The 21124-nt window shown below is 42.0% G+C and overlaps 3 protein-coding genes across 8 annotated transcripts in view; 1 reads left to right on the forward strand and 2 right to left on the reverse strand.

Annotated features, from left to right (window-relative positions):
• LOC115823956 (N-acyl-aromatic-L-amino acid amidohydrolase (carboxylate-forming) B) overlaps positions 1-4045 on the forward strand; it is a 6176-nt gene extending 2131 nt beyond the window's left edge. For all 4 annotated transcript variants that reach the window (XM_030788005.1, XM_030788006.1, XM_030788007.1 and 1 more), the window contains exons 2-7: positions 520-758; positions 1072-1267; positions 2119-2212; positions 2297-2404; positions 2662-2774; positions 3333-4045. In XM_030788005.1, the coding sequence (XP_030643865.1) occupies positions 520-758; positions 1072-1267; positions 2119-2212; positions 2297-2404; positions 2662-2774; positions 3333-3530 (948 nt within the window). In that variant the 3' untranslated portion in view covers positions 3531-4045. The remainder of the gene's footprint in view (positions 1-519; positions 759-1071; positions 1268-2118; positions 2213-2296; positions 2405-2661; positions 2775-3332) is intronic.
• Positions 4046-4914: 869 nt separating this feature from the next.
• On the reverse strand, positions 4915-8621 carry cldnd1b (claudin domain containing 1b). Of its 3 annotated transcripts, XM_030788158.1 has the most exons (5): positions 8513-8621; positions 8327-8452; positions 6224-6331; positions 5985-6122; positions 4915-5516 (listed from the first exon to the last, which is right to left on the reverse strand). In XM_030788158.1, exons 1-5 carry the CDS (start codon positions 8619-8621, stop codon positions 5296-5298), a joined length of 702 nt encoding a protein of 233 aa, XP_030644018.1. In that variant the 3' UTR covers positions 4915-5295. The 3 variants fall into 3 exon arrangements, with proteins under 3 accessions (XP_030644018.1, XP_030644017.1, XP_030644016.1); XM_030788157.1 differs by having other exon boundaries at positions 8327-8621; XM_030788156.1 differs by having other exon boundaries at positions 6224-6376; positions 8327-8621.
• Positions 8622-11746: 3125 nt separating this feature from the next.
• Positions 11747-20987, reverse strand: glb1 (galactosidase, beta 1). The gene is made up of 16 exons (XM_030787852.1): positions 20928-20987; positions 19364-19533; positions 18700-18850; positions 17953-18013; positions 17712-17806; positions 17070-17250; positions 16239-16297; positions 15530-15651; positions 15193-15233; positions 14792-14904; positions 14507-14581; positions 14117-14206; positions 13760-13873; positions 13247-13378; positions 12790-13029; positions 11747-12054 (listed from the first exon to the last, which is right to left on the reverse strand). The coding sequence occupies exons 1-16, from the start codon at positions 20985-20987 to the stop codon at positions 11800-11802; spliced, it is 1959 nt and encodes a 652-aa protein (XP_030643712.1). The 3' UTR covers positions 11747-11799.
• Positions 20988-21124: the final 137 nt, after the last annotated feature.

Below are 21124 nucleotides of genomic sequence, written 5' to 3' on the forward strand. Positions count from 1 at the left end.
TGAATGCCCTTTACATTTGTCTTACCTCCAAATCCAGAGATCCCCTGTAGCGGTGCATCATTACACCCTGGAAGTGGCTCCAATACTTTATTGTAATTTATTTATTTATTTTCCAGGCAGAAATTCTATACCTTCAGTGAAGCCGCTCCGTGCCTACCCACCCACCCACCTGCCCACTTAGCCTAACCCCATGTTAATACCCGATTAGACAGACAGACATACAGACAGAGACATGACAGGACATGACAAGACCATGCAGATGGACTGACAGACAGACAAACAGACTGACGTGACAGGACATGACAAGACCATGCATGGCATGTAATGAATGAAAGTTAATGGGGACATTTATGTGCTGATGTAGGAGGTATGTTGTTTTTTTAAAAAAAAAAAAAAAAAAAAAAGCCATAAACCTGCTCCAGAATGTTTAGCAGTATCAGAACACTCTACGAAGAGCAATACTACCCAAAACAACAATGTTAAGAGAGACACACTTTTTTTTTTTTTTCCGTCTTTCAGATGGGGGAGCCAGTCACATTACCGGGCCTGGCCCGCGTGGCGGTGTGCGGCGGTACCCACGGTAACGAGCTGTCGGGGCTGTACGTGGTGAGGGAGATGGAGAGGAGGCGTAGAGAGGAGGGGGACAAAGTGAGGACCGTCTCCCTGACGCTGGTGGTGTCAAACCCGCGGGCCGTGGAGGTGTGCAGGAGATATGTGGAGACAGACATGAATCGCTGTTTCACCAACGCTGTTCTCAGGTTGGGTGCAGAACCAAAAGAAAAAGAAAGAAAAAAAAGGAAAAGAAAAAGAAAAAGAAAAAAAAAACACTTTGAAAAGGGATTTAAAAAAAAAAATGAAAGGGGGTGAAAGAATGATGTATATAACTCTGTATAAAATTTTCGCTCTAATTCCAGTTTCAAAAGTGAGTAAAAATTTGCTTCACTAAATCAGTCTGCGACCTTTTGAAAGATCTACTGAAACTGCGGTAAATTTGATGCAAAATGTGAAACGCGATGAAACAACACCTCCACCTCCACACCTCCACCCCCCCCCCCCTTTCTCCTTTATCAGCTCCCCAGTTTCTGACACTACTCCGTATGAGGTAAGGAGAGCGCAGGAGCTGAACACTCTGCTGGGGCCCAAATGCAGTGCTCAGGCCGTGGACCTCCTGTGTGACCTCCACAACACCACCTCTAACATGGGCCTGTGCTTCATCTGCAACAGCAGCACCGACTGGACCATCCTACACATTTATAAATACATCCAGGCAAGAGAACAAACAATCATCTTACCCTGTATGCACACACACACACGCGCACACACACACACACACACACACACACACAACAGCAGCACCGACTGGACCATCCTACACATTTATAAATACATCCAGGCAAGAGAACAAACAATCATCTTACCCTGTATGCACACACACACACGCGCACACACACACACACACACACACACACACAACAGCAGCACCGACTGGACCATCCTACACATTTATAAATACATCCAGGCAAGAGAACAAACAATCATCTTACCCTGTATGCACACACACACACATGTGCACACACACACACACGCGCACGCGCACACACACACACACACACAACAGCAGCACTGACTGGACCATCCTACACATTTATAAATACATCCAGGCAAGAGAACAAACAATCATCTTACCCTGTATGCACACACACACACGCGCGCACACACACACACACACACGCAGGCACACACACACGCACACACACACACACACACACACACACACACACACACACACACACACAACAGCAGCACCGACTGGACCATCCTACACATTTATAAATACATCCAGGCAAGAGAACAAACAATCATCTTACCCTGTATGCACACACACACACACACGCGCACACACACACACACACAAACGCGCACACACACACATACACACACACACACACACACACACACACACACAGGCACATCTAATCCTGCGTGGTCATAGTGAAGATATGAAACGTGTGTTGCATTCATTAGTTACAACCACTCATCTGTTTGTTTGTTTGTTTGTTTGCTTGTGATGCACGTTAGATGTATGTTATTTCATCCAATGAAATGTGTGTATTTCAGTCCAAGCTAACGGACGCACCTGTGAGGTTATTACTAATAGACATTCCATTGGCTGATTCTTACTCTTTGGACTCCATGGGAAAGCATGGTTTCTGTAAGTGTTTTGCCTGCATAATTCATAACCTAAAGTAGCCCGAATAAACCCCAGATACGTAACGTATTATTCTTTGGCATGTAGCACTAGAAGTTGGTCCACAACCTCACGGTGTGATCAGAGCAGATATCTTCAACATCATGAAGCAAGGAGTGGACCTGTTTCTAGAGTGGATCGATCAGTTTCACTCAGGTATATATCCTCAAAAACAGAGCTCTATCTGCACGTTAATGCTTTCACAACACCAGACTTTTTTTTTTCTTTTTTGCTTTGGTTTGTTAATGAAAGCTGTGTGAACATTTAATCACAAGGGTAGGGTGTGTATCAGGGTGAGGTTTAACTCATATCAGAAGGAAACATGTCTTACCAGTTATACCTCCCTCCCTCCCTCCCCCACCCCTCTTTTCTCTCTCTCTCTCTCTCTCTCTCTCTCACTGCGTTTTCGTTAGGTGTGGTGTTTGAAAGTTTTGAGGTTGACGCCTACGTCCGTAAGAGAAGTATGGATTACCCCAGAGAACCAGAGACGCGTCAGATCACTGCGGCTGTTCATCCTCAGCTGCAGGTTAACTCCACTGCCTCGCTATCAGTCCACAACACTTTGTCTTTACGTTTAAATCACAAAAAATGACTCGGTGACACGGTATCAGACTTGACTTGTGTTTGTGTCGCAACGATACCTAAACTGTGTCACTATGTCATTTTACATTACAGTGTACATAAAATAGTTCAAAGACCACCCTCTTAAAGATTGTTTTCTCCTGAGTAGATACACACACATACACACGCACACACATATACATGCATATATATATATATATATATATATATATATATGTGTGTGTGTGTGTGTGTGTGTATCATGGAAAGGTCTCAGAAAACCTCTGAGAAGAGTCAACAATTAAAACAAAACAAAACAAAAACAAACACCTGAGACCTGCTATGTCCGGTCTTTGTTGTCCCCTTTGTATGCTGGTCTTTACTCTAGCTGCTGTATTCACTGTATCAGTGTGAGAAAAGTGATAACGATATTATGTCATCATGGCTGAGCAAATTAGAACCACGGCAGGCAGCTTAGGAACTGAAACCTAAAACGATATCTGTGAATTTCCTGCCTTTTCAGGACAGAGACTTTACTCTCCTCAACCCCGGCAATCCCGTATTCCTGACGTTCTCTGGCGAGACGGTCAGATTCGACGGAGAGGAGTCGCTCTATCCTTTTTTCATAAACGAGTGCGCGTACTACGAAAAAGGCATTGCCTTCCACTTGGCCGAGAAGAAGACGCTCAGGGTGCCCTCGGTAAAAGTGAAGAAAAGCTGAGGAAAAGAAGAGCGAACGCTGAGGGTTCAAAAGCAGAAAAAGGGAAAAAAAAGGGAGTGAAGAAACAGAACAGAAACAGCAGCAGCCGGTGAAATCAGCACGTCTCTAAACGTCAGAAAAAAGCACATTTTACCGACAAAGACTGCACAAGGTTTTACAGATCTCTGACTCAGACAAACTCTATATAAAAACTATGCACAACTGCAAGCTGTCAAATGACGTCTCGTATTGAAATGACATTTAGAGACTGAATGATTCTTCTGTTATCCAATGTATGTGTGGAACGTGATTGTACGGTGATTATGTGGGTATGAGGACAGAATAGAAGAAGACGAATGTGACCTCAGGTAAAGAAATTTTATTAAGATCAGAGCGTGTTCATTATAAAAATGAACACGTAACACAGATGTAGAAAAGCCAAAGAAGATATTGAGATACCAAAATGAAGACACAGTGAATTGCCTTATTAAAATGAGGAGGTATTGCCCAAATTCCAACTCACTTATTGCAAAAAACATTTTATTCGGAGTGTGTGTGTGTGTGTTTTTTTTTTTTCTTTAACTTATTTTGTGTTTCTGTCAAAACCAACCATTTTCAAAAATGATATGTTTACTTGGCTCGCTGGTACAAACGAAACACATAAGTGAACAGAATGCAAATGAAGTCACGCACAGGTGAAAAGATGTGGCACCACCAAAGTGAATTAAGAATTCAAACTAATCTCTATGGCAACGGCACGGTTGCCATGGAAGTGGCCAATAGCCATTAAGGTACATTCAATTAACAACAGGTACAACTGTAGGCAAAGTAACATCAAAAACACATATCAATAAAGACCACAAACGGAGAGTAAACAGTACACAGGATATTTTCAAAGAAAAGCAACAGTGGTCCGATCAGATATTCCACAACAAACAAACAAACCAACAAATGGGCATTTCTTTTTCTTTTTATCAAACAGTGCGGCAAATTCAAATAAAAATGTAATAGAGAGGTTTCAGGCAAACACAAAATCTCACAACAAAAAAATTTATAGTTACATATAAAACAACAAATGTTTACGAGGGGGAAAAATTGTTAAACTATAGGTTACTTTTAAGAAAAATGTCATAAAAAAAAAAGATTTTTTGCATTCCAACATGTTTATGTGTTTGAAATCAGACCAAATGAGTTCAATTAATGTGTAGTTGATGCGTTTATAATCTATTCTGAAAAGCTTCCCTTTGTTGTCAATGGTCAGTTATAAAGGGAAAAATAAAACACAGGTTTAACTTAAAAAAAAATCTAAAAGAATATCAGCACACATTCTCATGCCAAACTAGTTAAATATACAGGTAGCGTGTGCACTGAAAACTGAGCTTATGGTTTGGCGACATGTCAGAAAAGGTGAGCAGGCATCCAGGTGAACTGTTACTGAACAGAATTTCTCATCAGTTGGTGGATGTGTCAAAATCGGCTGTCACAGGAGTGTAGTTTGGCCTAAGAGGACTCCACAAATCTGGCAGCCCTTCACAATCGCCTTGGCGACGGTGTCCGGCCTGTTCGAAACTGCAGTCCTGTTTCTGCAGTCTTTCATGACACGAGTGTATTTTTATTTATGGATCTATTTTACTTGAGAGCTCACGGAGCAGTGCAGGTGTAATTCTGTAGTTCTGCGGTCGCTGAGTTTTTGCGGAGTCAGCGGTTCCACGCCGAACAGAGTGGTTGTGCAGGGAAATTTCGGGGAGTGCTACGGGTGAAGCGGTCGCCTGGGGCGACCGGTTGCCTAAGCGACCCTGTAGGCGATCATCCGGGTGTAGTTCTTGCGGTGACTCCTAGCCGCCCAGAGGAAGAGGGCGGCGGCCATTATTTGGAGGGGGGAGGAGATGAGGGCCAGGTACAGAGACCAGCCCAGCGAGTAGGTCACGCCCTCTGGCAGTTCCAACTTGTTGTGCAGCAGGTCCATTCCAGCCAAGAAACAACACACCGTGCCCAGAGAACACAAACCTATGGACAGAGCAGTGGAACGCAAAAGCTTGAGGTAATGTTGCTTTCATTTTTTTAATCATTTTTTTTGTCTGCCTTCTCACTCAGTTTGGCTCTTTCGATATTGGGCACATTCTCCGTAGGAAGGATCATGGTTGGCTGAGCGCCCTTGTTATCTTTTGAGATTTTGGGAATGATAAACCTTTTCTATAAAGCAGTTTAGCCCATTTTATCTGACGATATCAATATTTTTCTTACGATGCATGACACAAGAGAACGCAACAGTTCCATAACAGAATGCGAACAGACAGAAACATCCTAAACACTCAGCACAAACTTTCAGAGAGGCATTAACTTCTATGCAGTCTAATGGCAGACAGGTGTCTGCAGGTCGCCTGTGATAACAGAGGGATATTCATCGTTCTGACGATATTGTTCAGACATGCGAGCGTGTGGTTCAATGTGTCACAACGCGGTTAACTTTCTTACCGGCCAATAGGTGGAGCACTCCGACCCCCAGTGTAGGGGTGAGGCTACGACAGAGGCACGCACACACACCTATGAGCCCCCCCAAAAAGACCAGGCCCACAGACACCAGAGGCAACAGGAACTGGCTACGCCACAGGTCTGAAGGAGACAGAGAGCGTGGAAAGCTGAAGTCCTGAGTTTGTGTGTGTGTGTGTGTGTGTGTGTGTGCACGCATGTGTGTGTGTTTATGAGAGACTTACAGGTGCGCAGGAGGTGCTCTCCAGAGTTGTGGTTGCCAGGTTCTTCATACTTAGTCTTAAACTGCTGAGAGAGAGTGAAGGCTACGCACTTAGTCTCCAGTTTAGGCTCTGAAACAAAGGAGACGGAAGGGGAAGAAGTGGTAGAGTGAGTGACTGAGAGAGAGAGAGAGAGAGAGAGAGATGAGAAACACAAAGAAAAGGATAAAAAGAAAAAAGAGAGAGAGAAAGAGAGAGAGAGAGAGAGAGAGAGGGCAAGAATACAAATAACGTGAGTAAAACTAGATACTTAAATAACTAGCACTAGCAGTTAGTAAAAATTACTAATCAAAGATTAAACAGTTGCCAACAACGTAGGTTTTGTTTAATTTCAGTTCATTTTGTGCAGACACCCCTAACAGTGACTAAAAGAGCCACCGACAGATCAGAGTGGTGCAAAACAAAAGGTTAGGAGCCAATTCTTTCGGAAAGTCCAATTTAGCCGGTGGTTACACATTCCTCTTGGTGAAAATAATTCCCACTGAGATGTGTCAGTGGTATCAGGCAAGTGGCAAAGGATCCTACTTCAGGCAGCTGGAAATTTGAGTACACAGCTCAATAGAAAAACATGACACCCGAGCTAATTTTACCCCGCCTTAAAACCGAAGTGCACAGCCTAGTGAAATCTTACGGTACTGCACCTTCCACACAGTGATTATGTCTATACAGGTCCAGTCAAAATATCACATCCATTATACACCATATCATTTTTGTGGCATTCGGATGGCATACTTGGCGCATTAAATTCTATTTAGTACAGATTTCTTTTTTTTTCTGCTTGTCGGGTTGAAGAAACAGCCTGTATTGACTTTTATAGAGTTTTATTAATAATGATAATGTTGCTGTTGTCCTGATAAGATACTATAAAGCTAGAACTAGTCTCTAACTCTAATTACTCTAGCTCTGCGGTGTAGCTTGCTGCAGCGGGTTACTGTTGGAAAACGGGGAGATGGGAAAACAGAGAGTTCCCCCCAAATGTCTGACCATGTCATGGATACACACAGAGATTGTTTTCAGTCCCAAACAGTTTATGATCTAAACACGAAATGACCTTTACAGTTCCTCTGGGTTCTTTGTCTTATGTTTTAATTTCTTAAATATAAGAGAGGAGTTAGGATTAAGAAGAGGGGAGAAAAGAACAGAAAAAAAATCCTCCCACAATATTTTAACAGGTTTGAAGACGTTTCTGTCATGCGTTGCTGTACATCAGATGTGTGAAATCTGTCCATTTAGGGCTTTTAGCAGACACTCCTGTTGGGTTAAAAATGTGGTCAGGAATTCTATCAGGTTTTAACCGACGACATGAAAGAGGAGACAGTCTCTAAACAGAGTCATGGGTTGTGGTCAAGTCATAAATTAATTCATCACCTCTGAATTCAGTGAACCATGGGAACACTGACAAGGAGTCAGAATCCAAACCAAACTGAAAATACAGGTCGCCTGAACAGGATTCAGTGAAATGCAATGTCATTTCCACTTTGGGAAGTGAATGAGGATGCTACACTTTGAGCATCATTTGTCTGCTTCGAAGGTTTGAAGGGAAAGTTCTGCTCAATGTTTTTTTTTTTTTTTTTTAAAATAGAGTTTTAAGGAGGCTTCAAAAAGACTGAATGATTCTCGGTCGACAATTTTCACACATCAACGTTTTATGATTTAAAAGACTTCAAAAAATCCCCAGTGTGACCCCCTTTGTCAGAATGAACAAAGTATATGAAAGGATTCTTTCATTTGATTTGATAACCAATTACTGAGCTTTACAGTTTTCTAATTACAAATAATACCTCTTCTGGTCGTGCAATTGTACTGAACTAAATCATTTTCTGACAATTCTGATTTGATCCCAGTTTAACATTCTCACAACTTCTGAAAATGAATTCCAACTCCACATCAAACTCCAAGAACTGGACCATATCGAAACATCGATTATCAGTATATTTCAGAGCTGCCCTCAACTCTGTTAATCTTGCTCGTAAGGTTCCACGCAAAGTTAACTTTTCTTTAAAACCGACTGACGCTGTAGGTGTCGAACAAAGAATCTTGTCTCATGTTCTCATTCAGTAAACTTACCAGGCTCTCTGAACCAGTGTGTGTTCTTGGGCACCAGTATACAGCGCCACCACAATCCCAATGTACCGTTAAGACGGAATAGTGCATCGCTGTACGTCTTCTCATCCACGTCTTCAGTGGTGAATTCTGTTCGCAGACCCTGGAGGTCCGAACCGTTGTTGATGTCGTTACTAGGTGGTAGGCTACGGTACTGGTACCAATGCTGCGTTCCCATTGCGACTGACAGATAAACACAGGCAAGCAAGCTAAGGACCGAACCAATGACCAACGCTGTGGCGTACCGGTTATCCACCATGGTTAGAGATCTATAAAAGGCCTCCACGTGAAATAACCAAAAAAATTATACTACTCAAAGACCGCTAGCGACATTCAATTTTCTAAGACGAAGGTCGCGAATTCAGTCAGACTTCGTTGGGTTAAGAGCAGTTGCTGTCCTTGGGGCTTTAGTCATATCCGCAGGTTTAGTCACTCAAACAGACGATTTCATGTACGTAGTCTTGTCATTGTGAGTGACTTTAAGTGTCTCTCTGTGTACTCCGGATAAGAAAATCTCTTTCGTCGTCCGTCAAGATGCGGGGCCCGCAAAGCTGCCTGTTTATGCTGTGGTACAAGCGCCGCTTGTTTTAGCGGTCATTTGTCAAATGTCAGGTATGCTGCACACCTGTTAAGAAGGGGGTAAGAGTCCATATTAACAAGAATCACAAAACATATGGCTTGTGGCATACCGCCGATACTAATACAGTGAAACCATAAAGCTTACTTGCGGGAATATTATATCTGAATTTCACGTAAGATTCGTGACCGATGCAATAGTAAGTTATGAATGAACTGATCTAGCCAGACGGGCGATACGGTTAATAATATAGCAACATACACTTATTGCACTGAAATGTGGTTGTTGTAGTACAGCAACCCAGGCTGCTGGCACGCTGACAAAATTATGTAATCGTAAACTACAAACACTTCTACCGTAGAGCTAAACACGTAGCATTGTAACAACAAGTTAACAGTCATGAAGTCGTCGCAACTGGATATGAAAGCGAATTTAGAACATTTTTACAGCGAATAAGCCGGTTGCCTACTGCTTAGCATGGCTACCCAAGCTAGCAAGCTAGGGACGCAGCAAATACCGATGTGTAATACCATAAGAATATTTTCACTTATTTTTAAGTGTTTAAATTCAAATCACCACTATAAAATCCATGGCAATTGTACACCACAAGACAAAACACTGTTGCATGGTTTACTGTAAATGAGTTATATTTAGGCTTACCGATGGAAATCTCTGATTCTGACCTTTCTTTTTCCGGTTGAGGTGGGAGTGCCCGCCTTTTGGGTTGCCAGGTCCTCTTAAATTGCCAATCTTAAAACCTCTCATCTACACACAATTTCCCAAAGAGTTTCATGTTATGTATAATCACATTATCTGAAGTTAACTTCCCACGATTTTCCGACCTTGCAGTGTTGGAAAAAGAACGGCCTTGTTGATTTCTTTCTCTCTTTCTTTTTTTGAAAATGGAAGGAAACTGAAGTGAAAGATCTGCACTGGAAGTACACATGGTTCTATTTCTCCCTAGTGTGGAGCTATCACCCTGTGATCTTCATTTAATTTTACTACCCCCCCCCCCCCCCCCCCCCCAACACACACACACACACACAAACATCAACAAAACACAACCAACACGGCAAAACGACGACTACAATTAATACTGCTACTTCTATGCTACTTCTGTACAGTTCCACTTTCCAACGCGATTTAGTCTTATTTCAGCCTTTATATATGTTCCATATCTGACCCTGAGAACTCTGGTGAGACCTGCAGCTATTAGATCAACTGCATTTGTGATGTACTTCAAAAGTAGACTGTGGGATGACTTAAAATGAAATCCTCTGGCAACCCTGCATGCCTTACTGGTGACGTCATTTGTGAGGTCTGACTGCGGGCCAGGCGGCAGAAGTTTCTCGTGCACAATATAACAGAACATATATATTAGTTTTACGGCGTTCATTCATTTATTTAAATCCTTCTATAAATATCTATAGATTTGTTTGTTCAAAAAATGGTTAATATCATGCTTTAACATACCATACATAACATAACAAAACATATTCAGTGACTGTGTACATAATGTCTAATTTTCTGTCCTTCTCCTTAAACTTTTTGCCTGACCGTTTGCCCCTTTCCATTCTTGGAATTTCAACTGTCAAATACCACAGTTAGAAGATGGTCCTGTCTAGGTTCAGATGGAGAGCAACAGCAAACAGAGTTCAATCACAATGACTTAGACTAACTGAACGCTTACAAATGACGTTTCAGCCATAGCGCACTTCCACAGGACTTCAATACATGCACTAATACATTTCACAGAGAGGATTCAAAAGATTCTTAATTTATTAATAAAATTTCAGCCAACAAAAATGATTTTTTTTTTGCAAAAGAGGTGTGTGTTTACAGTCAACAACACTTACAGTTAAAAACACTCTACATTTTTAAAGTTTACGCAACGGTCAAAGTAAAGTGCAAAGAGATATTTTTTATCTCAAATTCCTTTTCTTTACATAAAGGCACTTTATTTGATTTTGAACAATGACGACATAATGATATGCCAGGGCGCAGAAAGGCGACAGAAGACACAAGAAAGGAGTGAATTAAAGTAAACACGTTGTCACAGAGCCTTTAACATGTCGCCACAGTGCAAGTCCCGTTTCACATTCACATAACCAAAAAAATCACATAAAAAAAAAAAAGACCACAGGCAGGTCAGGAGAAACCAAAACAGGTGATATAAATCTCATTAAAAAAAAAAAAAAGAAAAGCTAAAATAGCTTCAAAAACGAACTGACATTCCATTGTGACAATGAGTGATTCAAGTAATCATCATAATGATAACAATAACAATACAAAAAAAAACCAAAAACCAAAAAACAAAATTAAGCAAAATTAAGACACTGTTCTTGAGTGGTACACCAACATTTCCCAACAGCCAGAGAGTGGGACAGTGTGTGAGATAGCAGCATTAAGGATCCTTATCTGTGTTAAAGACTGAGCCAATGACAGACACACGGGAAAAAGAAAACCAAACAGAATAAGAGAGGTGTTGGTATGGCATGGTGTTCTCACCTTGACGTTGACACCAAACGTCAACTGCAACCAGTGTACAGCAGAATTCTGCGTACGCCACGATCAACAGACAGACTATCGTCCAAGCCATACACGGTGAAGATCAGACATGGACAAAAACACACTTTCCGCAGACAAACAGACCACAGTCATTTCACATAAAGTCCATAAACGTCCAGTGGTGTAAAATATGCTCATCACACATCGAAAATACAGTAAAAATAAAAAAAAAAAAAAAATCTGGTTTAGGTGTCTTAGGAAATATTTCTGATCACGTCTTATACCCTCATGTACCTTAACATCCCTGACTCGACCGGCTGACAGACGGCGATTCGACGGGGAGCCGGTGGAATCACAGGAGATCCTCTTTAACCTGTAGGCGTCTGGGGCGGGTCAGAGTGGGTGTCACGGTGGCGTTTATGAAGGGCGTGTTGGTGAACTCCACCGCGCAGGGCCCCGGGTCACACGGCGCCGACTCCAGCTCCAGGATGGTGATGTTGTTCGGGGCGGCCGTGCTGAGGAGGTTGGCCGGGACGTAGAGGGTCACCTGAGGCCCGCGGGCTGGCCAGTACCGGCCCAGGTTGAAGCCGTTGATCCAAACCTGACCCTGTTCGACAAAGGGACGAGAGGATGTTTCCGGACTCTTCCGCAGAGCAGTCAACCATAATCGCACAACTCTCTACTTGATGACAGAGTACATATTTTAATTTAGTACTGTTACATCAAAACACTGTTTGACATCAGAAATGTATTCCTCTCTAAAACCTTTTTTTTTTTGTTTTTTTACATGTAATCATTTCTATTAATTAGTCTCAATAAAATTCATTTTACTAATGAAATCTAGCCAGTATTCCTTGACCATTCTGACAATATATAGGCATATGCATAAAGATAGGTATTGAAGCCTGTAGAAAGACAATGCAATTTGTCCACAGTCCTCAAAAGAAGACCAGTACATGTTACCTACATACATAACATCCAACCCCAGCAAAATGCGCCAAAGGGATTATATTGTGACTCTGTCAATAAATGTGTGACTGGTAATAATCCATCCACTGTAGCTCATTAATTATCACTCATCACAAGAGCAAGTGACCACTAAATCATTTATGAAAGAGACGCACAGGGTTACCTATATAAGAGAAAGAGAGACAACGTCTCTATATGTTTTCTAAGACGGCTCCTCTGAGCATGCATGAAACATTATTTTCAAATGTCTAGCACAAATCAATGTGCTCTTTATTCACCTTTAAACTAAATATTTCTTTTCGTTATTTTTTTTTTTTTTTACCTCCTCCCTAAACCTGTCTGATCCGTCAGACCAGGGCTGAGAGAGCCATACCTTCCTCCAGTTCGGGAACTGGATGTAGGTGTCCTGAGGGAGGTCGGGAATGCCGTCGGGAATGACAAAGCTGCCTGCGTAGAAGGTTGGCGGGGAGAGGCTTGAGGGCGGAGCAGGGGCGGAGAGCACGGACCCCTCCTTCTGCAGACGCCCCTCCCTCACCGCCTCATCAATACTGAGACTGTACATCAGCCAGCCAGTCAACACATTAGAGCCCAGATTTACATTAGACACGAGTCCCTGTGGGTTGAGACAGAGAGAGAGATGGGTACAACATGACAAACATGTAAAAGCATAGAGAGAACCGGAAGCAACATAACATTCAACGTGGAAACAAAACGTCTGCTGACTGAAGAGTTTGTTCTGTGTGAATAAACACTGTGTGTAAACTTTCAGTCGTATTGACTTACGTGCAATTTTGCACAGCCACAGTTTTGAGTTAAACACAGCTGCCTACCTTGAAGTCATTGATATCCTTCCCAAAGTTGACTCTTCCCAAGTTCTCCACCAGTATGTCCAGTTGGCTACCGGCTTTACCAGTTATGTTAATGCTGATGACTTTATTCCTCTCCAATATCCCAACAGCAACCTGCCCAAAAGGAGCACACAACTCCTCAGTAAAACAGCACAAAACGTGTGTATTTGGTATCAAATAAACCAAAGAGCTTCACACACACAACAAAAACACGCTCCAAAGCAACAGCACATGAAAAAAGGAATGGATACGTCTTGACAGTGACGGACAGCTCATTTACTCATAGACACGGGATGAAACTATCTTTATTTCTGCAGAGCGCTTGTGTGTGTGTGTGTGTGTGTGTGTGTGTGTGTAGTTCGTATCAAGTAACACACATTCCTTGCCAGGCTCACCATGCTGAATAATACTGTACTGAGAGAAGAAGTACGAGGAGTCTATTGGACAAGCATGGTATGACACCAGTGAAGAGGGACAGAGGGAAGAACAGCTCACCCCGTCCACAGACACGTAGGCTCGATCGTGGACCCCGTTCATGGGGGAGGACAGAGGGGTGGGCGTCAGGCAGTCCACAGGCAGGGTCGTCCGATACAACACAAAACCAAAGGACTGGGGAGGAAAAAGTGCACATACGCACAGTCAGTCGCAGACATTCATCACACCCGTGAAACAGAGCTGAACGCGGTGACAGAAAAGGGTAGAACATGTAAAAGTTTATGACGCGTTCACTGTTGGAAACAGGTAAATTAAGACCAATTTACAATGTCTAAGTTAGTAAATTATTAGCTGGTAAACTGCATCAAAGGCCAGGAGGGAGGGAATGTGTGTGTGTGTGTGTGTGTGTGTGGTTACCTGTCCTAGCTCAATGAAAGTAAGAGGGTAGAGAGATTTTACAGCTCCAGAGAAGGCCAGCAGGTCCAGAGCATCAGATACTGTCCGCAGCTGCGAGGGACACAAGGACCACAGAACTCATTCACCCAGGTCATTCTACAGCATCAGGTAGATATCAGGATTATATTACAGTTATTGTGCCTGCAATAAAGTCATATCAACATTTAGATAGGCACTGTTAAAGGGAGAAAGACATGAAGAAAGAAAGAGAGAAAGAAAAGAAAGAAAGAAAGATCTTTGATCATTAAAAAAAAAAAAAAGAACATCAGGGAAAACCTGGCTGTGGAAATGGTTAGAGAAAGCAGTTGAGTAAAAAGGTATTTCTCAGGTCAGGAGTTTACGGTCACTCACTGTCTTCATGGGCACTACTCCGTACGCATACTTAGGAGTTGACGGAGGCACGGCACCCTTGGGTATTTCTTTGTACTGTTTTGAAACCAAAGACAAAAACAAAACAAAAAAAAAACCAAACAAAAAAAAAAAACCATCAGTAATTCCAGCATCTACAATTTCTGCTCAACTCATTTTTATATATGTTTGGTTCACGTAATTCAACATCAAACATTCAGAGAACTCTATTATTTGAATAGTGTTAGCTGGGTTGAGGTGAAGGGGTCGAGGGGGTTGGTACACTACCATTTTAATGAGATCACGAATAGCAAAATACTTGTCTGTGAGGTCACCAGCCTCGGTCAGAGGGGCATCGTAATCGTAGCTGGTCGGCTGGGGCGCGTAAGGTGTGTTGGCACCTGAGATTACGAAAAGAGAGACGGGCAAAACGCAGATTAAGACTTGGTGTGTGTGGTCATTTTCAGCTGCTCTGAACTTCTCATAAAACTACATCTCTTCTGTGTCATTTTTTAAAAAACATAGATTAAGACTTGGTGTGTGGTCATTTTCGGCTGCTCTAAACTCCTCATAAAACTACATCTCTTCTGTGTCATTTTTTAAAAAAAAAATCTTGTAGCTTTAAATAAACTGTATTTGAGTCAGAGTTCAGGGATTTATGGAGGTATTATTGAAGAAAGAACACTAACCGTTCCAGTAGCCAAAATTTGTTCCACCAAAGAACATGTACCTATGGCGAGAATTGTCACCACTGTCACACGTTACCATGACAAAACATACTGTGTAACTATAATCTATAATCAATATAATATCTTTCAAAAAGATAAATACATCACTCATAAAAAGGAATCAGAACATCCGCAGTCATTACACATGAAGTCAGCGATCAAAAAACATTAGAGCTGACATTTATTCCTTTACGGTTACATAAGAATTACATTAGAGGTCTAGTGGCTTCCTACAACCCGTCTTTTCTAGGAAAGGACGACATGACTGATATCACTGGGATGTCATTACGTGACTCACATGTTGACATTGGCTCCCATAGACAGCATCTCGTTGAGAGATTTCAGAATGGCTGCTGTTGGCACCATCCAGTGACGCTCTCCCCAGTGGTCCAGCCAACCAGTATAAAACTCAGAGTTCACCTGAAATGGACAGTTTGGTTGCTATAGTAACCACTGTCGCACTCATAACGTCTCCAACGCGTCAACCCGAGCACTGGTATAGCAACCCCTCACCTAATCGCCAAAAGTATTACATATATAATAAACTAAAGCAGTAGAACTGAGAATATTAGTTTGTTAATATTAATTTGCAATATTATCAATATATACTGAGTATGAAGGACCACTGTAATTTTTTTATTTTTCCTTGGAAACAAGTGTTTGAAAGTCACGTTGCAGATAACTGCAGGTTGTGGTGTGGGGAATCGGATGTCCTGAGCGTGACCTGTGGCCTAAGCCAGAGTAAATCTCAGTCAATAAATGACTTATCTTATCTGTGTCAAACTATCAAAGCAGAGGATCCTCTTGTAAACCCTCATGGACCCAGCGAATCAGTGTCATTGTGATTTGCCTATACACATTCATTCATCATATGTAGAAAGCAGTCTACAGTTAGCCATTAACTTAACATTCACTCTGGTGATGTACGAGTTATCATAGAGGTTATTAAATAGCACAATCCGCTGCTTATCTCAGCACCAACGCAACGAGGTCAAAAGGTTTCTTACCAAAGGTCCGTGAGGTTCTGCGTGTCTTTGAGCCTCAAAGCAAGCAGTCACATTGGAAGCTGCTCCAAAACCACACACATACCCATACATACACACAACACACAGACACACACACACACAGACACACACACAACCATTAAGCTACACAACCTTTACAATAACTTTGTGAAATGATCAGTATGTTAGAATTCACGCTCATACGGTCTAAAGTGTCACTGACACTGTTGAAAAACATGTGATGAGTGGCTCTGTCACATGCGAAAAAAAAAAAAAAGTTATATTTTCCAAAGCCAAGCAGAAGTCTGACAATGAGTCATGGTTTGTTTTCAGTGGAAAGTATTCTTAGTTCGCTAATCTAAAAAAAATAATCTGTATATACATAAATAAAAAGAATATCTTATCTGCACTAGGACTAAGCTGTGAATGTATTACAGAGATATACACAACACAGTGGTGGTATTTAAAGAATATGCTACCAAAATGCGCAAAAACCTTCATGTACCTACAACCATGTGGAATCTATGCATCCACGCATGTGCAGCAGAGCAACACTGTTTCACAGGGTTTATTTAAAATTTATCTATTTAATTTATTTATTTAAAAACTACCTGTTGGCTTTTTATGCAAAAGCATTTTCCAAAAGTTCATCACACAGACACATGAAATGTGTCATTTATGGAAACTGAATAAATGAGGCCCTTGCTGTCAATAAACTGACGATAATCAGCGCAGCAAATTCCGTCAAATCACACAAAGTTAGCAGTGGGCGACTGATTAGAATTTAACGGCGAGTTCAGGAGGTTGCGACCTTGGAAACAAGGTCGTACGCACCTGTTCCAAAGTCCACCGTGGCGTAGAGACCCTGTATCGAGCCACATTTGAGGTAGCCGAGGCTTCCTCCGTCGGTGGTGAAGAGCACCACCTCGTCTCCCAAGTGCGAGCGGAAAAGTTTGGTCAAGTGACGGAGATAGTTGTAATCGCAGGCAAAATAGCTGCCATACTCATTCTCCACCTACAAAAATAAGAGCAAAAAAAAAATATCAAAAATAAAGTTATTTAAAACTAAAGAGGACAAAAAAGGCAAAGAAAAGTGATCCACTGGGTCAGAGAAACATAAATCCCTCAGTTACTTTGGAAGACAGAACCGTTCGGGTTAACAAGCCACTTCTGAGCGCCAACAAAATCCTTTGTGTCAGTTTCCACAGTTTTGCAGAATCATAGTGAAATGAAGTGTAGTAGTCACCCAGCATTTCAGAGTGCATGTAACCTCCATGGAGCCATTTCAGAGTGCATGTAACCTCCATGGAGCCATTTCAGAGTGCATGAAACCTCCATGGAGCCATTTCAGAGTGCATGTAACCTCCATGGAGCCATTTCAGGGTGTATGAAACCTCCATGGAGCCATTTCAGAGTGTATGTAACCTCCATGGAGCCAGCTGAACGATCATGTCGGAATATAACGTATGGACTCACCTGTACAGTGATGATAGGACCACCGTTCTGGTACAGGTACGGTTTAATCATCGGCAGTAATTTTCCCATCCATTTGTCCACCGCTGTGATGTAATCTACAAACAACAACACGAGAGGGAACAATGCAGCGACGTCGGTACAGACGGTGCTCCGTACAGGAAAGGAAAAAACAGAAAGCAAACAGAGAATACAGTCGTGTGGTTCGGTTCTAGAGGTTGGTACACATTTAAAACGGACTCACCTTGGTCTGACGACCTGAGGACGATGTCTTTCTTTTTCAACAACCAGGCAGGCAAGCCTCCCTAAAACATTTAAATTACAACATTTACAAAATGTACTCTGTTCTTGAACATCCAGAACAACTGGATATGTTTCATACTGTAAAGCTTCCCTGTGTAGACAGACTAACCAGTTAAAACAATTAAACAGTTAAAGCTGATTTCTGACAATAGACAATGCCAAGTTATGGATATTGAAAACACTTGTAAAGAACTCCCTCTTTTTTTTTGTTTTTTTTTTAACTATCTGCATCGGCGCTGATGGTGAGTTTTTACCAGACTGTGCGTGTTTTTGCCAAAGGGAGCATTTAAGCATGAGAAATTCAACCCTAAATTAAACTGTATGACACAGTGGCTGATCTGACCAAAGTTCAGTCTTTTCATGTACCCTGGAGCAGTAAATACAGGAACTGGGAAAAAAAAAAGGGCCTGGAGTCTAGGAAACAGGGACCAGTCAGAACCATCTATTTACTCACCGCTGTCTGACGGCCCTGAGGTAGATAAAGAAATTCGTGCTTTGGCTAAATCAGCTCTCTCCTGCCCTACTTCTCTCTCTAGATCTCTCCTCCTCCTCTACCTCATTTTAACCTTGTCAGTCATTCCCTCCATCACAGTCACAAATTCATTTCTTTGCTCCTCTGTTCAGTTCACTCCCCCCTCCCTTTCTCTCTCTGTCTCTGTCTGTCTGTCTGTCTGTCTGTCTCTCTCACCATGTCCCACTCTGCGCAGATGTATGGACCCGGTCGAAGGATGACCAGTAAGCCCAGGTCCTGAGCAAGCTTGAGAAAGTGGCCCAGATCCCGGTCTCCGCTGAAGTCATATTGGCCAGGGGATGGCTCATGAAAGTTCCAAGGGATGTATCTGTGGACAAAGGACAGTCGAGTGTTGTTGAAGAGATGGTTACAGAACTGAAAGTAGCATTTAGCATTGAAGACGACCTTAATTCAAATCCAGCAGTAGCAGTAATGGAGTTGGTATCTGAGCGGTGGTTAAGCACACTCTGCATTATCTACTGAATCAGCTACCAGTTCTGCTCTCAGTTCCCTTAATCACATTAAAAAATATAGGAACGACAAATTTCTGACAACAAATGAAGTACTGTATTTTCAAACCACTGCCAAGCCCTTTGCATTAGCCGTGTGTGATAGTTAAGCTTTACCTCTGTGTGTGTGTGTGTGTGTGTGTGTGTTTGCTTTTCCACAGAGAGCATTTAAGGCTTAGTGAGTTTCTCAACCAGGATGAATGATGATGCATTTCAAAATTTCACAATTCAACGAATTCAAGATGGGGGAAACAAAAATAAACAAACGCAGAGATAGAAACCAATGACTGATACGGTCTCATCCAACAAAACGGTTGGGTTGGTGCACGTACGTCTGTATGGCGTTCAGTCCGGCCATGTACATTTTGAGCAACCTGTCCTTCCAGTAGACCCTTGGGATCCTGCTGTAGTGGATACTGCCAGAAATGTACCGAAACGCCTCCCCATCCTTACGAAAGCAGTCGTGCTCGTAGTCGATGGTGAAACTGCGAGTGGCAGCAAGCTAGGGGACAGAAAAATTAAAGTTATCCTTTTCAAATCTGTCCCTGATCCTCGTTAAAAAAACCCCAAAACAACCAAGATGACAATGGAGGTGATGTTAAAATAGACGGAACGGTTCTGAAAGTGGAGGCCGCGAGAGCACTCGGTGTCCGCTGGCTCCACGTGCAGCGGCTCTGTCCTTGAAACTCTTTAAATGCCCTCTCGTTGAACTTCCATCCTTGCGGACACATGCCTATCTGTATCTACTTATTTGTGAGTCAATTAAAAAAAAACATGGTGTCATGATTATAAGTTAATGTTATCAGACGCGTAGTAAAAGTTCAGCGTATGCCGCTTTTATACAGCTACGATCATATATTTTAGATAGGGGCTTAGTACTGTAATTCCACAACAAGCTAAAGCATATTATGCTGTGTAATGTTTTACTACATGGGGCCACCGTGGCCGCAGTACATCAGAACAACAGCGTAATAACCATCTAAAACCATGTCTTCCTTGTTCCTGCAAACAGTAACGCATAAGTAATACATGGTAGTGTACAAATTCTTCGCATCTACAAAAGCTGCTTTGAGACCACATACACTCTAAAAAGTGTACCACTGACACTGCACATGCACACGCTCCAAACACCCATACTACACACTCCACGCTGCTGGACCCTTAGACTGATCACTGTCTACTTTGCCGTGCATATCTACTCCATTCTACTGTTTACACCGCAACTGTTTTCGCAGTTGCCACCTGCACTTTAAAAATTGATACACTACATCGCCTGTACATCCACTGTTTATTTTACTACATTTCTATCCTCCATTTATTGTATATTGTACACGTATATATTTCTTTTTATATTATATAAAGTATATTTCTACTTTATATTATCTTATCTGTTCTTTTCTATTTCTTATCTACTCTACCTTTCTACTATGCAAGCAGAGTTGGCCCCGAGCCCAAGAATTTCATTACTGATCGCGATGTCCACATTGCTCTCTAGTAAATGCCAGTAAACTTGAAACGCGCTAAAGAAAACAGAACCTGACTGAAATTAACTGAGTGTAGATAATGCAACAAGATGAGTGCACTTAATAGTTCACTCTCATGTGACAGACAGTCAGATGCACTGGACGTAATGCATCTAATAACATAATATTACAAGGAAAAAAGTTCCGAGGAATCGAAGATTTAACACTCAAGATACAGATTTGCTCAATATTCTACGTGACAGTCAAAAGTGACCGTTGCATTCCAAAAGGGGGTTTAAAACAACTGACAGCTCACGTTAACTGCACTGAAAACCTGAATCTTTGTATTTAACGTAAGAGGACTACTAACGAATGGAAAAGTTATCATAAAAAAAAATTGCACAACCACATTGTTTCGACAACAGACACTTACTGCGGTATGAAGAAACGCGAGGAAAGAAAACAGCCAAACCCAACTTCTTGCGGACCCCATGCTTCCTCCTTTGACGGGACAAATTCTGATCTAACCAATTTACAAACGCCGTGCGGAAATGCTATTTTTGTCATGTGACTGAACACCTGACCATTATTCCATTCCGGGCCATTAGGTGGCAGTAAATAACCTTACTC

The sequence above is a fragment of the Chanos chanos genome, chromosome 11, assembly GCF_902362185.1.
Source record: "Chanos chanos chromosome 11, fChaCha1.1, whole genome shotgun sequence".
Taxonomy (NCBI): domain Eukaryota; kingdom Metazoa; phylum Chordata; class Actinopteri; order Gonorynchiformes; family Chanidae; genus Chanos; species Chanos chanos.